The 20,000-nt window shown below is 35.4% G+C and overlaps 1 protein-coding gene and 1 long non-coding RNA gene across 2 annotated transcripts in view; one reads left to right on the top strand and one right to left on the bottom strand.

The window, feature by feature from the left end:
• The first annotated feature begins 959 nt into the window (after window positions 1-959).
• Window positions 960-2,944, top strand: LOC135212600 (uncharacterized). The gene is made up of 3 exons (XR_010313937.1): window positions 960-1,056; window positions 1,279-1,416; window positions 2,111-2,944. It is a non-coding gene; the product is annotated as an uncharacterized LOC135212600 (long non-coding RNA).
• Window positions 2,945-7,862: 4,918 nt separating this feature from the next.
• Window positions 7,863-20,000, bottom strand: part of LOC135212603 (ficolin-1-like) — a 17,011-nt gene continuing 4,873 nt past the window's right edge. Inside the window, exons 2-4 of the mRNA XM_064246171.1 lie at window positions 12,051-12,233; window positions 9,714-9,944; window positions 7,863-8,651 (exon numbers count right to left, since the gene is read on the bottom strand). Of these exons, the coding sequence (XP_064102241.1) occupies window positions 8,458-8,651; window positions 9,714-9,944; window positions 12,051-12,189 (564 nt within the window). The 5' untranslated portion in view covers window positions 12,190-12,233 and the 3' untranslated portion in view covers window positions 7,863-8,457. The remainder of the gene's footprint in view (window positions 8,652-9,713; window positions 9,945-12,050; window positions 12,234-20,000) is intronic.

Here is a 20,000-nt window from a genome sequence, read left to right on the forward strand (position 1 = left end):
ATTGTCAATATAAAAACTATTATTCAGATAGATATCTTTTCCTCATTGTAAGTTATCCCCACTCGCAGCAGACTCCTAATGTCCGTTGCAACCTCTAAGCATTGATTTTCGGGATGAGGTTCCTAGCCTCACGTCCTCGAAGATGGTTACGAAAGCTTATGCGTTTGGGTATTCCCCTGGCTGGTCACCCATTCAAGAACTGACCACGCTCAATGTTAATTCATTATGATACTTATGCAACGGTAGTGAGATCAGTTTATAGGATATTGTTACTATTTGCATAAAATTCTATAGTTATATGTAAATACCAAAATTATAGTGAGTATTACAACAATTTTAATAAAGCTTGTTTATTGTTGTATCAAAGTCGAATTGGATATTATAACCAATAATTTAAATAAAGTGGCATTTATATATACGTCAAATTGCACTGTCCTAAATTTCTTAATTAAATACAAAAAACTCATTCTTTTTGGCCAGAATAACTTAATAGAACTCGAATAACGAAAATATTCGGGTTTATTAAACTTCTTGTGACTTGACCCTACTTACAAGTAATTACTTACGAGTAATTACACTTTGGTGTCACGCAACTTAGGAGTGTAATAAGTGGCCCTCTTAAACGTTTATAGCATTATAGATGAAATTACAGATAAAGGAGTTTCTCGTAATTGCTGGAGTCACGCGTTATGTCCTTGACGTAATATGTGTCGGTATATTACTCATAAAATATTGATTAATTTTGTGTGTGCTTCAAAGTTATATGGTAATTCTACCTTTCTTTTCTACTTTCTCATTTCTCAACGTTGCATGCCTGTTGTCCTCTGTGATATTGCAAAGAAATTAAAGCTGCATACGTAAGTATTTACGTATCCAAATTAGGGGGGTCAGTTTGCGCATGCGCTAATGTAGAGTAATATATTCTACAGACGAAATACTTGTTAGTTTTATTAAGTGCCCAGCAGTCTTCTGAATACTGTGAGAGTGGAAACAGGTCACAGGTATTCTAAGTTGATAATATACAGGTGCCTATAATATACAGGTGCTTTAGTCCAGGTGAGATTTCGTAAACAGCTGTTTATCTGTCTATTGATTTATTACTGTTTGTATTTCTCTCAATCTGTCTCGAGTTCTGATATAACTTATAGAATTCTCTAAGTTAGCCATCCACTCCTTAGATCGTAAGGTACCCAAAGATCTTCCGCATGGAATAATGACAAACAATTGTCATTAAATGAATCAATAAAAACATCTAATAACAGTCTCTCTCCTTTACAGAAACCGACTCCATCTCTGAGGCACCTTCTATTTCGAAGGGACTGGAATCTTGAAGATTTTCACAAGTAGTTCCAAAAATGGGTGCAAAAGCCAGCAGCAACAGAAGGTCCAGTATAACCAGCGTCGTATCAGCCACTGGTAATGTTATACCTACATACATACATACATACATACATACATACAAAGATTGTCTATAACACTGAAGAATTCACAATAAAAGCTATTATTGAAAATACCCTTTGGGACAAATGGGGACAAGGTTTGCTTACATACATACATAAATAATATATACATACATAAATAATACATACATACATACATGCATACATATGTATAGATTGTTTATAACACTGAAGAGTGCACAAGACGAGCTATTATTAAAAATACCCTTTGGAACAATGGGATAAGGTTTACATACATACATACATATACATACATACATACATACATAGATTGTAGCGCAGGAGAGTTAGGGGGAAAAACTTACATGTGTATACAATATCAGCTGTTATCAAAATCCTCTGGAACAAATGGATAAGGGTTATATGCATACATACATACATACATACATACAAAGTATTCTATATGGTTCGGGAAATAGTTTGAAATTTGTATATATAAAACTGACAAAAATTTTTGGCAAAGCATCCCTGCTTTCATAATTCATCCGCACGATACATACATACATGGACTAATGTTGAACCTTCATACATGGTAAACATAGTATTTGCTTACTTTACAACTAATGTTATTTTTTTTATTTGTCTATCACAGTCCTCCAAATATTATTATTATCATTATTATATTATTATAATTATTATTCACATTTCAGGTACAACCGAAAACCGCAGGAAGAGTCTGTGGGAGCCAATGCAGATGACCTTGACCCCCTCAGGACCCAAAAGGAGTTTCGGGGAACACAGAAACTCCAGATTTTTCGATTACCTATTCTCAGCCAGGAGAGGAGTGTAAAATAACCAACACAATAATGTGACTGTCACAGGGAGTGTGGCCAAGACAGAAAAAGATGACAAAAAAGTGAGTTTTCAAATGGCTAGGAAATTGGCTATGATGGTGATTAACAAAACTAACCAGGGTTTAAGTAACTAACAGAATGACTAGCTATGTTGTTTGCGAAGATACTAACAAATTGGCTAAGGAAGGCTGCTAATGAGTTTAAAAATGGCTAAAAAATTAGCCATGATAGTGATTTAACAAAACTAACCAAGGTTTAAGTAACTAACATAATGACTAGCTAATTTGTTTGCGAAGATATTAACAGATTGGCTAAGGATGGCTGTTATTGTAACAACTAACAAAGATGTGCCAGAAAAATTATATCAATGAAAAGAGTAACGATATGGTTTGCTATGTTACAACAAAATTATTAACAAATTTAAGTTCGAGCTAATGTGATGTCTAAAAATATTGTTTGCTTGGTATTCACGAATTTGCTAAAGAAAGCTGCTGATAATACAACTAACAGAGATATGTAAAAAAATTAATTATAACAACTGTTAGGTATTTATGTTTATAACTACCTATTACCAGAGGTTATATTTGTGTTTACAGATACTTACTACTCATTAAGTATAACTACCCTGTTAACTATCTTGTCTTCTTTTAAACTGTATATCATTATAAGTTAGTCTTAAAAATAAAGTCATTCAGAAAGGATCTATCTGAGTTTCGTCTCCATCCAAATATACTTCAACAACAAATAGACTAACAATGTGGTTTGCACTTTCATTAATAAAATTATTGACGATTTGGAATTCAAGATATGTAAAGTAAATATTAAGATTGTTGATAAGTATGATACCAAATTCATGACAATCACAACAAAAATGAAGTTGACAAAGTGTCTGTTTTACTAACACAATTCTAACAAAAGGGTTAAAATGGGACATACTACGCGTTGTGAATTATTGACAAAGAAGTGTGTAACCCTGAGGATAAGTTTGTTCTTATCTTAAGGGATATGGAGCAACTTGCTTCTAATTCATCTCCTTAAATATTTTGTATATCCTATTCTATTTTCATTCTGCCCATTTCATCCTCTCTCTCTCTCTCTCTCTCTCTCTCTCTCTCTCTCTCTCTCTACTCCACGCAATCACTCTCTTTACTTTCTTTCCCAATTGCCTTTTCTTTACTTTCCCTTATTCACCTCTCTCTCTCTCTCTCTCTCTCTCTCTCTCTCACTCTCTCTCTACTCCACGCAATCACTCTCTTTACTTTCTTTCCCAATTGCCTTTTCTTTACTTTCCCTTATTCACCTATTTATATATATTTTTTTAACAAATTACCTATTTTTTTATATGATTTTTTCTAATAACACCAACCAACCTTCCTCATTTCTTGTTTAATCGCACATTCTCATATCATTCGTATCACCTCCTCGCCATTTCAGTGTTTCTTACCATTCGTCTCTCTCTCTCTCTCTCTCTCTCTCTCTCTCTCTCCTCTCTCTCTCTCTCTCACCGTGTGTGTGTTTTCCTTCTCCAAGTTAGCGCTTGCAGGATATACTCTTTCACAAAGAAAGAGAGACAGAGAGAGAGAGAGAGAGAGAGAGAGAGAGAGAGAGAGAGATTTCCATTCTCCTCAATTTCACCTCCCTTACCCAGCGCCTCTTCTACTCTAGCGCTTGACCTTCAGTGCTGCGACGCCAGTCTAACTTGTTAGTGAAATATGTCCTCTTGTATAATACGCTGTTTCTATGATTTATACTTAAGGTCCTGATCTTTTCTTTTCTTTTAATTACTGTAGTTTATTATTGCTAACATTTATTGGGTACTGTACCCAATCCATAAAGGTTTCGTGCATTGAGAATACCTTCTTTTCTTCTAACCCATCTCATTATACAAACTCAGTAAGGAAAATAGTGTCCATGTCTTTAGGAACAATGTAGTAATTACACCCAGAAAAGTGGTCTACCGATCTATTTATTATTTTCATAAACATTCAATTTTATTGACGCTAAAGAAACAGAGGTGACAAACCTTATTTTCCATATGTTTAGCAACATTTTAATTTATTCTTCGATTTTCGAGTTCCTTTTTCTTTAAGTGATTTTTTTAATACCCAGAAATGTTTATGGATTTTGTATTAACATAACAGAGCCGATTAGATCGCCCACCTGAACTAGGACGAATCATATCGAATATTTTTTATGACCGTCAAATTCATTCTCCGTTGACCCAATAGTGGACACCTCCCTCATCTCATATTAGGATAAGGTCACTGGGCAACAGCTTCGGTAAAAAAAAAAAAAAAAATCGATGCTTGGAAACTATGCATTCAGCCAAAATCAATATCTGGTGGTCATAATTAACGAAAACTTAATGGATCACAAAATAAAGACGAAGTGCCCAAAAGATATTCAGTTTAAGATAGGAAATTCATAAATATCACAGACTGAAAATGACTAACGTCTGACCTAGCTGGGTATTCGAGGTCAACCTTCTCAGAAACAAGAAGCAAAGGGTCATTGCGGATGGTGTGTCAAGTCAGGTTGAAATTCGGTGACTAGTTGTGTCCTCCAAAGTGGTGTGATTGGTCCTATGCTCTTTGTATGTTATACAGTTATTTGCCATCGGTCGTGGAAAGCAGTTCTATGTATAGTATTTTGCTGATGACAAACAGGTTTGTATATGATTTACAAATACCTCAAGACTGTAAAAATTGACAAACTGTATGGTTTGCTTAAACTATCTTCCTATCTCCTGCATCTTAAAGGTAATGGGTATGCAGTAATGTCATTGGCAAAATCAGCCCAAAATATAGGGTCTTATTCTGCTATATAAAAATGGATAAAGTAGTTTTTGATGACTTCATCTCATTTAAATGACACATTTCCAAGTCGATGCATAAGGCAAACCAAGCTATAGGTATCATGCAAAGAACAATCAGAGAGTTATATAGTGACTTGTTGAAAATTTTTTACAAAACCTGCATCCAGCCCCACTTGGAGAGATGTTCTAGGCGTGTGGGCTCATAACTTTAAGGAGATACTGAAGAACTTTAAAACAAATAAATAAATAAAAATCCGGTGAGCAACGAAGGTTTTGTTAACAATTTGAAGATCTGTTATCATTGCTAAGTCTGACTTCACACAGAGAAAGGAAAGTCAGAGAAATTTAAGCTTGAACCTTTTGAAATGAGTATCTATGATGTATATTAGAGAAACAATACTTAAATAAAGAGAAGAAGGAAATGTCTAAATGAGTCAATGTTGTAGACTAGACTAGTTGAACATTAAACAGAAACCACTGAGGCTATTACCAGACCAATTTAAACAAAAAGTAATTTAATAATAATAATAATAATAATAATAATAATAATAATAATAATAATAATAATAATAATAATAATAATAATAATAATAATAATAATAATAATAATAATAATAATAATAATAATAATAATAATTCATCAAAAAGTAATAATTTGTTTTAGTCCCCTTGAAAATAGTATCCATTTTCTTTCCATCTATTCGTTTTCTCTTTCATGGTCTTATATTTGTGGCGGTAACTACTCAAAATCCACGGGAAGTTGTTAACGTGCATTCTGCATAAATATTTGTCTCCAAGGCCCCTACCTTTATATAAAATAAGATCATTATTAATGTGAATTATTTAAATACATATAAAAGCTTACTCTTATATATCTTTTACTACTTTCTCAGTGGGTTACATAAGTAAAATACAAGTGTTAATTATTATACTTTCCTATCAATGTACCTTTATAGTTACAATGGTTGCTTCGTCCAATGATAGTTTATTTACATTTTCTAATGTATAAAAAGAGGAAAAACGACTGAGATTTACATAGAATTAATTTCCAGTTTGATTTTGACTGTAAGTTAATCTATGTCTTAATTTTGATTTACTGGATGTTATTTCACGAGTAGCTGTGAAACTGACCACTAATATTTCTTGGGGGTCGTTATTTTAATTATATTTACAGTCTTTTGTTTATGTTTTTACTAAGCACGCCGCAAAGGTGGATACATGCCGGGTTAAAATCCTTGAGGGTCACTATTTAGGAAATATCCAAAAGTAATCTTAGGATATTCTGATATTTGTTTGGTACAGAATATTGGTACGGCAGCCGTATACTGATCCTGATAGATATTGGTATGGCTGTGAATTGCGCATGCGTCAATTTCAGACTTCCTGCCGTACAAATAACATAGTGTGGGGGTTATGTCAGATTCTGTCAGTGGCACCGTATTGCGCTATTGACTAGGTGTGGGTACGGCAGTTAGCCGTACCCTTTACCAGTTTGCTAATCATGCAGCAGTTGCCGTACACTGCTGCTGAGAGCTATAGGTACGGCACTAGAAGATCAGCGACAGTAGTAATAATAGTCGAACTGAATTTTGTCACTGAACATGTTCAATTCAAAATATCAAAGTGAAGCACCATACTGTCATCACCAAAGCACCAAAACATTTTGACAGTAAATGAAAATATCAAAAATCATAGTTATACTAAACATATGTAGATTTTGACTATGTACTACATGAAAAATATAACTAAACTAAGCTATCTGTGTACTTCAAATCTTCTTTGAATCTCCTCTGAACCGTGTAATAATACATCAGCTTTCGCCGAAAAACATTTTTTCAGGTTTCAACAAGCTGAAAAAGGCAATAGACGTCCACGAAGAGTCAAACTTCCAGAAATTGTATATCCGTAGGTCACGAACGATCGAATCGACCCTGAAAAGAGCTCCGAATAGGAGATTCAAAGAAGACTTGAAGTACACAGAAATCGTGCTCTGTTGTATTCATGGTGGTAAGGAAAAGATCAAAGTCGATCCTCTGGTAAGCGGCCTAATCAATCGTAAGTAATCATCGAAATCAGGTCTATATTAACAGCATGTTTCCCATATTGGACGCACTACTGACTCTGCATTACTTTACTAGCTAGGCCTCAAATCTTCGGAGCTCGTTTCAGGGCCGATTCGACCGTTCGTGACCTTTGGATATACAATTTCTGGTCGTCATTTTCTTGGTGTCACTGATATGCTTGAGGCGGTAAACAAGGGTTCGCACATGCGCAATTCACAGCCATACCAATGTCTATCGCAATCAGGATACGGCTGCCGTACCAATATCCAGTTCGTATTTGTTTAGAACTTCTTATACTAATTTTGTGATTTTTGTTCTCAGATACCAGCGTGTGACTTGCTACAGTTGAAACTATATAAGAAAAAGATTGGCGTTTACTGAATATATACAGAGAAGGAGAAATTTTCTGAGCCTACACAGGGCTCCCAATTTCTACTTACTGTAAGTAGCTGTTTCTTATGGTCGGTCGTTCAACTTAAGGTCCAGAACCATGTAACATATATATATATATATATATATATATATATATTATATATATATATATATATATATATATATGTATATATATATATATATATATTATATATATATATATATATATACATATATATATATATTATATATATATATATATATATATATATATATATATAATTGGGCACTAAATTCATTGGACTAAGTTTTCTTTTGAAAATTTCATCAATGAAAGATTTTTTTTTTTTTTGGAGGCTTTAATTTTTGAGGGAGTACTGTTTATTTTTTATACAGAAGTTTTATTTCTTAAGTTCTTTTTTTATCTTTACAAGACATTTATTTCTCCGTCGGAAGGCTTTCGCCACAGTTTTTTATACCACTAACCAGATGAATAATTAAAAATATTTTGTTTTCATTAAAAAAACACTTTAGGATCACAGTACAAACTTTCTATGGGTATTATAATTCCATGCGTACCTTGTCAATACAACAATATGAGATCTTAGCTGGCTTTCATTGCTATTTGTAAGCTTCTTCATTAAGGAAACTTGGTATAAATTTGAGCATTCCCACATCCGCCTGGCTTCTTCCCTGTTACTTTGAGTAAGCTTAGGAAAGACAAGAACATTCATGGATCTATTAGATAATCATGAGCACTCAGGTGTTATGTAAATGAGAGGGAAGCCACCAAGGTCGCTTGCTGAAGAACACCCAGTAGACTACTATTTATTCGCAATTTACAAATGTCTCTGTTTTCTTAATTTTCTCTCAGTCACCCTTTACAGTCCTTTGAAACAAGTTTTGTTGCACATGGATTGACACTGGGTTTTAAGATTTATGACAGAAAGAAATCATCCTCTATAACACATAGCTGGCTTCACTTTAAAGGTGACGTTTTTCAGCGTGGTTTTGGCAGAGTTGAACGTGTTCCAATTTATCCCATTCTCGTTTTTCTCCTTGCTCAGAAGTGGGTTCGTTGGACTCGTGAAGTAACAATTTAGAAACCAGAAGCCACTGCCGTATTTAGCTGCGCAGTTACGGGATTCTGTGGTGGAAAAAAGAAGATGGTAAGAAGACTAAAATCAGGAAAAATGAAGGGGCTTATGAGTTAGAAAAATAAACGTGCTTTACTGACTGAAGTTAAGGTGTATATTGTAATAGCAAGGACAAATTTAAGGTTGGGATAACGAAATTCAGGATGAAGCGAGGAGTATCAATGAGGAAAAATATTAGTGTACAAGACTAGAACTAGATAGAAATAAGAATTAGTACTCATGATTGTGTACGCTCTCTTCCAAACCATCGGCCGTCACAATGAGGCTTTTGACACACACACACACACACACACACTCACTAAAACAAGATCTAGGAAGATTGAGAATTCCCATAAGTACTCCAGCTTCTCGTAACGTGGAACTACCACTTTAAGAGGCACGGTAAATCATACTTACTGCATGGTACTTCAAGATGGCCCACTTTTGCACAATAGCTCAAAATAACTCGTTTCTTTGTCACAGCTCGAAAAGGATCCTTATGATACACAAAGACCATCGAGTGGGAAATAAGGGGGTCCTGAATAGTGCAAATACTGATTCTATTTATGACAAGATAAGTAGGAAAAGACTACGTTGGATGGTGTTTTAAAAGAATGGATAACAGTCCAATTCTCAAGAAAATATGGCATCAAGAAGACCTCTTCTGGTTTACTTCGACTCTGGAGTCCTACCCATGGCAGTGGAAAAGAAATATTCATTAAGAATAAAGTACTAAGAACTGAAGCATACTGAGATACACGAATGCAGGACCATATTATATCTACATACATACATACATACATATAGCATTGCCATAATCGTTCTTTACTTAGTGAATCAAGGATGAACCTCTTGTGCAAGAAAAGAAAAACATCCAAATAATAACAAAATCAGCTGCTTCTTTTACCAACAAAGGAAGCTCATAAGCAGTGTGTCGACCTCCCCCTCCCATTCTACACATAAACTGTGCTACTCGCCAGTCTATCATTATACTGTCATTCTCCATTTTCTCCGCAAGACCAAACCACCTCAAAACCTACGGAAACTTTAACACAGAAAAGGTTTTAACTCACTGTGAGTATCGTTATCTCTGTCGGGAGTGGAGAAGAGCATGTTATCATGATTTTTGAGGGCATCCCCAGCATTCCCGGATCCCGTCCCCAGTCGGAGGCTGTACTCGTGTTCTTCGTCGGCGACGTGGAAGGAGCTGTACTCTTGGTACCGGGACTCCCCGTCCCAGTCGGTCATGTCCACCCGGAGCACTTGGGTTACTCCGTTCGTGAGGGCGTGGAGCATGTCGTTACCTGTCAATTCAAGGGACACGGTCACCAGTGTGGATGCTTGGTTTGCTTACGATATGCTTGTATCTATTTATTTAAGTTGGGGGTGGGATCTATCAATTCAGTAAACACAATTCTTTATTCCTTTCTAAATACATCATTCAGCTGCTGACGTTTCAAGAAGTTTAGTCCCATTTTCAAAGCTATATGATGAAAGAAACAAGCATTAAAAACAGACTCGGAAAGAAAATAAATCAAAATATTATTTTACATATAAAATAAAATTATAAGTAGAGTATAAATGAAGAGAGTTGACCAAGTATAAAATAAAATTATAAGTAGAGTATAAATGAAGAGAGTTGACCAAATATAAAATAAAATTATAAGTAGAGTATAAATGAAGAGAGTTGACCAAATATAATATAAAATTATAAGTAGAGTAAAAATGAAGAGAGTTGACCAAATGGTGCTGAGGCCACAGACAGAGTGACAGATCGGGTCAGGTTCAGCTTCGACTTAAACTCACGAGAGGTATAGAGGTGTTGAGTTGGTCTTAGTTTTTAATTGGGGGACAAATTGTTTAATAAAAAGCGATTCTAAAATTGCTAGTTGTTGGTCGTTAGGAGTTCGGCCTATGATTTTAATAAATACCCAGACCACATTAACACCGTTATATCTCTCGTAAGTTTAAGTCGAAGCTGAACCTGACCCGAACTGTCACTCTGTCTGTGGCCTCTTCATTTTTGCTGTACTTATAATTTTATGTTATATGTAAGAAAAACTATTTATTCATTTATTTTTCATTCCGAGTCTGTTTTTTAATGTCTGCATCTTTTATTGTAAATGTTTGAAAATGGGACTAAACGTCTTGAAACGTCACCAGCTGAATGATGTACTTAGAAAGGAATAAAGAATTGTCCTTACCCTCGCGCCAAATTGCTATCTGTTTATTGATTTACCTTTCGTTTTGAATGATTTATATACCTGTTGTTATATCTATGTTTTCAATGTTTCTTTCTCCCGGTTAGTCTACTGCTGTACCTATTATTAATTATGCTTTACCGTACGATTCTGTTGGGGCTCTGCTTTTCCACAGTATTTATACAAATATAAGGTTTCTAGTTTACTGAACCTGCTTTGAGACTGACGTTCTCTTTCAGCTTGTTCTACGATGTATAAGTATAATGGTAATATGAACAATGATATTCTGTTACTGGGTATCATGAGACTTGAACTTAGCGTGGTACCAATTAAAACGGAATGAGATTTTTCTGACGAGGTGTCTTATGGTAACTCGGTTCACCTCGAAATAAATACATTAGTAAATTTCTGTTTTAAATGAACGTATGCATCTATGTTTACGGGTAAAAAATTGTATTTTGAAAAAAAAAACGAGCAAACCTTGAAAAGGTAGCTTCGACTGTAGCCACCACGGATGCTAAGTCCTCTCCGTGCGTCCTCTTTTACTGTACGTCCTTTCATATTATCTTTCTTCCATCTTACTTTCCACCCTTTCCTAACAATTGATTCGCAGTGCAACTGCGAGGCTTTCCTCCTGTTACACCTTTCAAACCTCATCACTGTCAATTTCCTTTTCAGCACTGAATGGCCTTAGCTGCCCCAGTGCTTGTCATTATACCTAAAACCTATAAATCAATCAATCAATCAAATTGTGCAATAACTTGAACGATCCTGTTAATAAACGTGAGGCCACAGCCAATGCAGGACCACAAGTTCAATTGATAATTGTTTAATATTTTACGGGACGTTGTACAGCATTCACACATATTTTTATTTTTACCTACTTACACATTTCGTCCTTTCCTGTGAAAACAATAAAATGGAAAAGAGTGGGAGTTCGTCCACAATGCATCTTAGAAGTCTGAGTTATTGGAGTAAGAAAAGCAGAAGCAGGAACAGAATTCCTAAGTTAAGCAGACGAGGGAAAAATGACATTCTTTTAAGTTGTCTCTTATGATGAGAAATTTAAAGGAACCAACAAAGACAAAAGGAAAGAGAGACTTCTAAGTTGCTCTTCATTAAAAGTAAACAAGGGTTTCCAGTAAAACCTTGCTTATTGGTGTTCTATTCAAAACAAAAAGAGTCGGCGGGAACTGAGAAAAGCCTCACCTATCCAGTATTCAGTGTCTGGACTCCCAAATCCAATTCTGTAATCGTGCCATCCTCTGTTAAAGTTCACCTGGGTACTGAGAGCTCTCCGAAGAAGGACAACGGTCCATCCACCTTCGTTGACGTCTTTCTCGCCCATGTCACACCAGACGGCGACCCCTTCCTTCACTCGGAATTCCACATCTGGCATAAAATTTCTTTATAATATATATATTATTATATGTTGCTACTTTCAAAATACATATATCCCCTCTTTGACTGTATAAAATGTTATATATAGAGTTATGCAAAATTTTTCAGATTCCTTAGCTAGGATATCTAAAAATGTATGTCCAGATTTCACATAACATAATGTAAAAGTATGTAACGTTGAATGTAAAGAAAGAGAGAGATTAGCTTTGTCCGTTCCAAGATAAAGTTGTTTCAGTATCTTGTCATCGCCTCTAGATTAAGGGAGCTCGCAGTCTCCGTGTTGTTTTCAAAATATGTCAATCATCTTGCTCTAGGAGTCTGTTTCGATCGAGTCGTGTCTTTGTTATTTAGAACCACATTTCGTTCAGATCTCTCTCTCTCTCTCTCTCTCTCTCTCCTCTCTCTCTCTCTCTCTCGCACGGCACCTTTGATTTGATATTAACATAACGTAAATTGGTCACTCATAACTTGTAGATTTCAGATTTGATATTTCTTAGAGTTATTTGGTATTATTTAGTGTTTTTTTGTGGAATCTGAACAAACATTGTACAGGTGTGTAACGGTGCCAATTTTTGTGAAATATTGTGAATTGGTGAATTTTTTAACAAGCTGCAGCAGAAAGAAAGAAATTGGTATACCAAGATAAAGTGTGTTATATTTTTATTAGTTGCAACTAATAACTAATAGTTACAGTGGTTTGGTAAAAATTTATACTAATATTTACAGTGAACAGAAAAATAATTTTTACACATTGCAACTTTTTGTGTTTTGTGTTTGTTTCATTTGAAGGGTATTTATCCATTTTCTTATTGAAGTGTGTTTTTGTTTTATATTCTGTGTGATTAGTGCTTTTTACAGTTTTGGTATTTTCCACATTTTTTCTGTGTTTTCATTTGCATTCACAATTTAATTAACGTAGTTGTTTTCATTAATTAATTAATCATTGCACATTTAACTGAATTTAACACTTGTGAATTAATTTGTATTTACTTAGAATTCTTTTCAATTTGTATTGTTGTTTAGCACTTGTGAATTAATTTCCTAATTTTAATTATTGCCTAACACTTTTGAATTTTGATTGAATTAATTTTCTTGAGTTTTGTGATGAATTAATTTTAATTTAATTTTACTTAATTGATTCAAGAATTAATTAAACTTTCCTTTGTTTTCAAGTAACAGTAATTTTCCCTGATATTGTGAATTTCATTTATAGATTTTGAGTTTGATAATATTTTTTTTTATTTAAATTTTTTATAAGTGTTTCTTTACACCAGTATTTATATATGACTATATTTAACTTAGGTACAAACATAGAGTGGTAATTGATCTGTTTTCCTTCAATTTACTTGAAGTGACTTAGAACCAGGGAAGTACTTAGACTTCTGAAATCAGGGAAATACTTAGAGTTTTAAAATTGTTGATGGAGTGATGCCTTTTAATTAATTTAATTACTTACAAGATTTCCTCACACCTGTTTTGATGAACTTAGTCTGATTTTCTGCAATACTGGTAAGTTGTCTAAGGGATCACTGTTGCCTTTAGAGTATTCAGTCGTTTAGTACCTGTGATGAAGGTTCAGGTGTCTGGCTGTTGTGAGGTAACAATTATGAATGGTAAGTGTAGTAACCAGCTACTTGGCACTTTGTCACAAGTATTAATGGTGCCCAGAGACCCGGGAAAACAGATTTCATTATCACTCTAGTATACACTGTTTGTGTTAGGGATATAGTTTGTTAGGAGAGTGACCATTTAGTTTATTTTTGCATTTATTCTGTTGAATTGTAAGTTGATAACTTAGATAAAATGGCTCAGTTCAAGGTTCAGGAATTTTTAGCAGCCCCTTCCATCCAAGTGTTATCTGAGACCACTCTGACTAAAGCACAGTGGAGCACTTTAGCAGTGGTATGTGGTGGTTATGTGTCTACAAGTATGGTAAAGGCACAAATAAGATGTATTGCTATGGAATCATTGATAGACTCTGGTAGAATAAGTGATGAAGATGAGTTAGAATTGGCTCAAGAGTTGTTGAATGTAGCACGTGCTGATCTTATGAATAAGCAAGCAGAAAAGAAAGAGAAAAGTGATGAAGAGTTAGAGCTTAGACGCATTGAAGTAGAAGAGAATTTAATTAAGCTGAAAATGCAAGCAGAAAGAGAAAGAGAAGACAGAGAGAAAAGAGAAAGAAGAGAAAGAGAAGACAGAGAGAAAAGAGAAAGAAGAGAAAGAGAAGAAGAAAAAGCAGCGGAAGAGGAAAGGGAAATTGCAAGGTTTGAAAGAGAGATGAAATTGATAAGAGCTAGATCCACAATACCTGTGACGCCGTCTAACCCTAACCAAGGTAATCAAGACCCTGTATTTGATGTAGTCAGAGTACAGAAGTTGATCCCTAAGTTTACTGAAGAAGCTCCAGATGAGGTTTTTGATCACTTTGAGAAAGTGGCTTCAGGTATGGGATGGCCAGAAGATAAATGGTCAGTTTTACTACAAAGTGTCTTAATTGGTAAAGGGAGAAGTGCTTATCTAGCCTTAACAGCTGATCAGTGTAAAGACTATAAGGTACTTAAACACAGTGTGTTTCAAGTTTACCAGATGACCCCAGAGTACTACAATGAAAGATTCAGAAGTTTAAGAAAAGATGAGAAGGGAACCTTCTTCGATTATGCATACAAAGTGAGAAGGTGTTTTAAACGTTGGTTAGAAGCTGCTAAAGTTAAAACTTTTGATGAGTTGGAAGACTTACTTGTTCTTGAACAGTATCTTAGGGAATTCCTGAACATATAAGAGCCTATTTGAGAGAGAGGAGGTTAAGAAACTTGACAAAGCTTCTACACTGAGTGAAGATTACAATATAATTAGTAGCAAACGCAATTACAATGTCAAGTACCAGAATCAACAATGCCCAGGTTTTAAGTCTCATCCAAATAACAGGAACAAATTTAATGGGAAACCTACAAAATGATACTACCAAGAGTACACAAGGTAATACACCTCAGCAAGCTAATGTGAAATCCTTATCCAATTTTTCAAGACAGTTACAGAAACCTAATGTTATCTGTTTCAAGTGTGGAAGAGCAGGACACTTTAGTCAAGAGTGTTACCGGAATCAACCACAGTCAAAGCCAGTTGGTCAAATAGTGAAAGGTGACCAGGTGAAACAAACTACGAAAAGCAGTGTGGGAAAGAATCAAACTCCAGAGAAGAATGAAACTAAACAAGCTGAATGTTTAGCAACCAGTGGAAATGTAACCTCAAGCACTGAGTGGCTTAGCAGTGTGGAGGCTTTTAAGCTATATTTCTATGAGGGTATGCTGTCAACTCAAGGAGGGAGTGTGCAGGTACCAGTCAAGATATTACGTGATACAGGGAGTAACCAAAGTGTGGTAGTACGTGGTGCTCACCCTCAGTTGGAGAAGAGTCTCACAGGAGATTCAGTTATTTTGAAGGGTATAGGAGGAGAGGAAGTAGCTCCTATATGCCGCTTACACCTGTCATGTGAATTGGTGACAGGGAATGTTGATTTTGCTGTAAAGGACTCACTGGCTGTGGAAGGTGTACATGTTCTGTTGGGGAATGAAGTTGATGGTGTGCCATTTATTCCTTGTCCAATAGTGACAGACAAACCATTGAAGATTAGTTCTACAATAGAGTTGGAGAAGAATAACCCCCACCTGTTTCCTAGTTGTGTAACCACCAGAAGTATGAAGAGGACTATGACTGCAAGTGAAGAAACTGAGGATTTACACACCCAAGAAGGATCATGTGAAGGATCTTTGTGCTTAGAAGAATTGTTCCAGGGAAGTGATGTTTCCCCTAGTGCTGACCAAGAAGAGATTTCCCATGAAGAAGACGACGACGACAAAGAAGAAGAACCTGTTGTTCCTGAAGAGACTCTGAGTAGTCAACGTGTTCCTGAAGACAGTAGTGAAACTACAGTAGCTGAGTTAGGAGATATTGAGAATTCAACCCTTGAAATTGGTCAAGTGACAAGAGAGAAGCTAATGGACTTGCAGAAGAAGGATGTATCATTAGCTGATTTGTTCTTCAGAGTTGTTGATCGAGAAGAGATGCAACAAACTCCCACCTGTTATTATCTGAAGGAAGGTTTGCTGATGAGGAAGTACAAACCTACAGATATACCAGGAGATGCTGTATGGGGCGAATATCATCAAAATTTGATTCCATATCCACTGTGGAAGCAAGTGGTAGCAGTAGCTCGCGAGTCTGGACATATGGGAATCAGGAAGACTGGAGAAGATCATGAAATACTTTTTCTGGTCTGGACTTCACAAAGATGTTAGCAGATTCTGTCATGAGTGTCATACCTACCAGATAGCTGGAAACCCGAATGAAACCATCAAGAAAGCCCCCCTACAACCTATAGAAGTTAGAGGAGAACCTTTAGCAAAGTGATTATAGATATGGTTGGACCGCTGCCGAAGACAAAGAAAGGAAATGAGTATTTGTTAACATTAATGTGTCCTGTGACAAGATATCCAGAGGCAATCCCTGTTAGAAACATATCTGCCAAGATAGTAGCTGAAAAATTTGTGGAGTCTTTCTCAAAGTTTGGTATACCAGAAATAGTACAAAGTGATAGAGGAACAAACTTTACTTCAAAGTTATTCCAGGATGTGATGAATTTGTTAGGAGTGAAACAACAGCTATCCACTGCCTATCATCCAGAGACTCAAGATGCCTTGGAAAGGTTCCACCAGACATTGAAAAGTATGCTGACAATGTATTGCTCTGAGTCAAGAAGAGAATGGGATGTTAGTTTACCATTAATGTTGTTTGAAGTTAGGAGTGCTTATCAAGAAAGTATGGGATGTTCACCTAATGAAATGATTTTTGGAAGAGAAGTGAGAGGACCGTTGAAGATTCTCACAGAAAATTGAGAAGAAAATCCAAAGGAAATCCAAGGTGAATATGTGAAGAACTTAAGGAAAAAGTTGAAAGAGATTAGAAAATTCTCTTTAGAAAATCTGAAAGTGAGTCAAGAGAAAATGAAAAGGAGATATGATGCTAAGACTAAGCTAAGAAGTTTTAGTGTTGGACAAGAAGTGTTAGTGTTCTTACCTGTCAAGAGATTTCCCCTCACTAACAAATTTCAAGGTTCTTACAAGATAATTCAGAAGTTAAGTGATAGAACTTATGTGATTGAAACACCAGAAAGAAGAAGAAGACAAAGGAAGATACATGTGAACCTCTTGAAACCTTATTTCTCAGAAACTAAAACTGAAACTGTGTCAATAACACAAGCAACTTCATCTACAGAAGACAATGATGGCTACGAATTGGGAGCTGAAAGCAAGATGAATAATTCTTCAATTTCGAAAAATTTGGAGGATAAACTGAAACATCTGAGTGTTGAGCAAGGTGAAGACTTAAGTGAAGTGATTAGAAGTTTCCCAGAAATTTTTGCAGATGTACCTAAGCGTACTGATCTGACCAAGCATCAGATCAATATTCAAGAAGATGGAAAACCATTCAAGCAAAGAGCCTATCGCTTATCACTGTATCATCGAGATGTTTTGAAGAAAGAAGTTGAGTATTTTCTGCAACATGGATTAGCAGAACCCAGTTCAAGTCACTTCAGTTCTCCATGTGTGTTAGTGAAGAAACCAGATGGTTCATTTAGAACGTGTACTGATTATAGGAAACTGAATTCCATCAGTGTGGATGACATTTATCCTTTGCCTCTTATAGATCAGTTACTTGATAATATTGGGCAAGCCAAGTTTGTTTCCAAAATAGACTTGTTGAAAAGATATTATCAAATTCCCTTAGATGAGAATGCTAAGTTGCTGTCAGCTTTTATTACTCCTTTTGGACTGTACCAGTATACTGTTCTGCCGTTTGGTCTGATGAATGCACCTGCAACATTTCAATGAGTGATGGATCAACTGCTAGGATCGATAGAAGGAGTAGGTGTATACCTGGATGACATAGTGATTTACTCTACAACATGGGAAGAACATCTGAAGATTCTGAGGAAAGTTTCCAAGAAACTTCAAGAAGCAGGACTAACAGTCAACCTAGATAAGAGTGAGTTTGGAAAGGCAACTGTGCAGTATCTTGGGTTTGAAGTTGGTAAAGGCCTTCTTTCTCCAGTAAATGCTAATGTAGAAGGTATCCATAGGGCTACCCCACCACCTACCAGGAAACAGCTACAGAGATTTTTAGGCATGGCTGGATTCTATCGTCGTTTCTGCCCAAATTTCTCAGCCATAGTAGCTCCCTTGACAGACTTAACTGGTCCCAAAGCTAAGTTTGTTTGGACTCCAGAGTGTCAAGAATCCGTTGAGAAGGTAAAAGCCATTTTAACTTCAAGACCAGTACTTCAAGCTCCAGACTTTAACAAGAAATTTGTGATACAAGTTGATGCTTCTGACTGTGGCATTGGAGCTGTTCTACTTCAAGAAGATGAAAATAATATCTACCATCCTGTGTGCTTCATGTCTTCAAAACTGAAAAAACATCAGAAAGTATACTCGACAATCGAGAAGGAAACCTTAGCCTTAATCACCGCATTGTAAAAGTTTGAAGTGTATGTGAACAGACCTAGGAATGAAGAAATTTTAGTGTTATCTGATCACAATCCACTATCATTTATCAAGAGAATGAAAAATCATAATCAAAGACTGACCAGATGGTCTTTGTGCCTGCAACAGTATAACTTAAGAGTGCAGCACATTAGTGGCAAAAACAATGTAGTTGCTGATTATTTATCCCATTGCGAATCGTTGGATTCAACACCATGATAAACAATCTTCTGGGGGAGGTATATTATATGTTGCTACTTTCAAAACACATAAATCCCCTCTTTGACTGTATAAAATGTTATATATAGAGTTTTGCAACATTTTTCAGATTTCTTAGCTAGGATGTCTTAAAATGTATGTTCGGATTTCACATAACATAATGTAAAAGTATGTAATGTTGAATGTAAAGAAAGAGAGAGATTAGCTTTGTCCGTTCCAAGATAAAGTTGTTTCAGTATCTTGTCATCGCCTCTAGATTAAGGGAGCTCGCAGTCTCCATGTTGTTTTCAAAATATGTCAATCATCTTGCTCGAGGAGTCCGTTTCGATCGAGTCGTGTTGTTGTTACTGCATTGCGTTCAGATCTCTCTCTCTCTCTCTCTCTCTCTCTCTCTCTCTCTCTCACAGCACTTTTGATTTGATGTTCACATAACGTAAATTGGTCACTCACAACTTGTAGATTTCAGATTTGATATTTCTTAGAGTTATTTGGTATTATTTAGTGTTTTTTGTGGAATCTTAACAAACATTGTACAAGTGTGTAACAGCGCCTATTTTTTGTGAAATATTGTGAATTGGTGAATATTTTGAACAAGCTGCAGCAGAAAGAAAGAAATTGGTATACCAAGGTAAAGTGTGTTATATTTTTATTAATTGCAACTAATAACTAATAGTTACAGTGGTTTGGTAAAAATTTATATTAATATTTACAATGGATAGAAAAATAATTTACATTTTTACACATTGCAAAATTTTTGTGTTTTGTGTTTGTTTCATTTGAAGGGTATTTATCCATTTTCTTATTGAAGTGTGTGTTTTTGTTTTATATTCTGTGTGAATAGTGCTTTTTACAATTTTGGTATTTTCCACATTTTTTCTGTGTTTTCATTTGCATTTACAATTTAATTAAATTAGTTGTTTTCATTAATTAATTAATCATTGCACATTTAACTGAATTTAACACTTGTGAATTAATTTGTATTTACTTAGAATTCTTT

This window comes from Macrobrachium nipponense, chromosome 19, assembly GCF_015104395.2.
Source record: "Macrobrachium nipponense isolate FS-2020 chromosome 19, ASM1510439v2, whole genome shotgun sequence".
Classification (NCBI taxonomy): Eukaryota; Metazoa; Arthropoda; class Malacostraca; order Decapoda; family Palaemonidae; genus Macrobrachium; species Macrobrachium nipponense.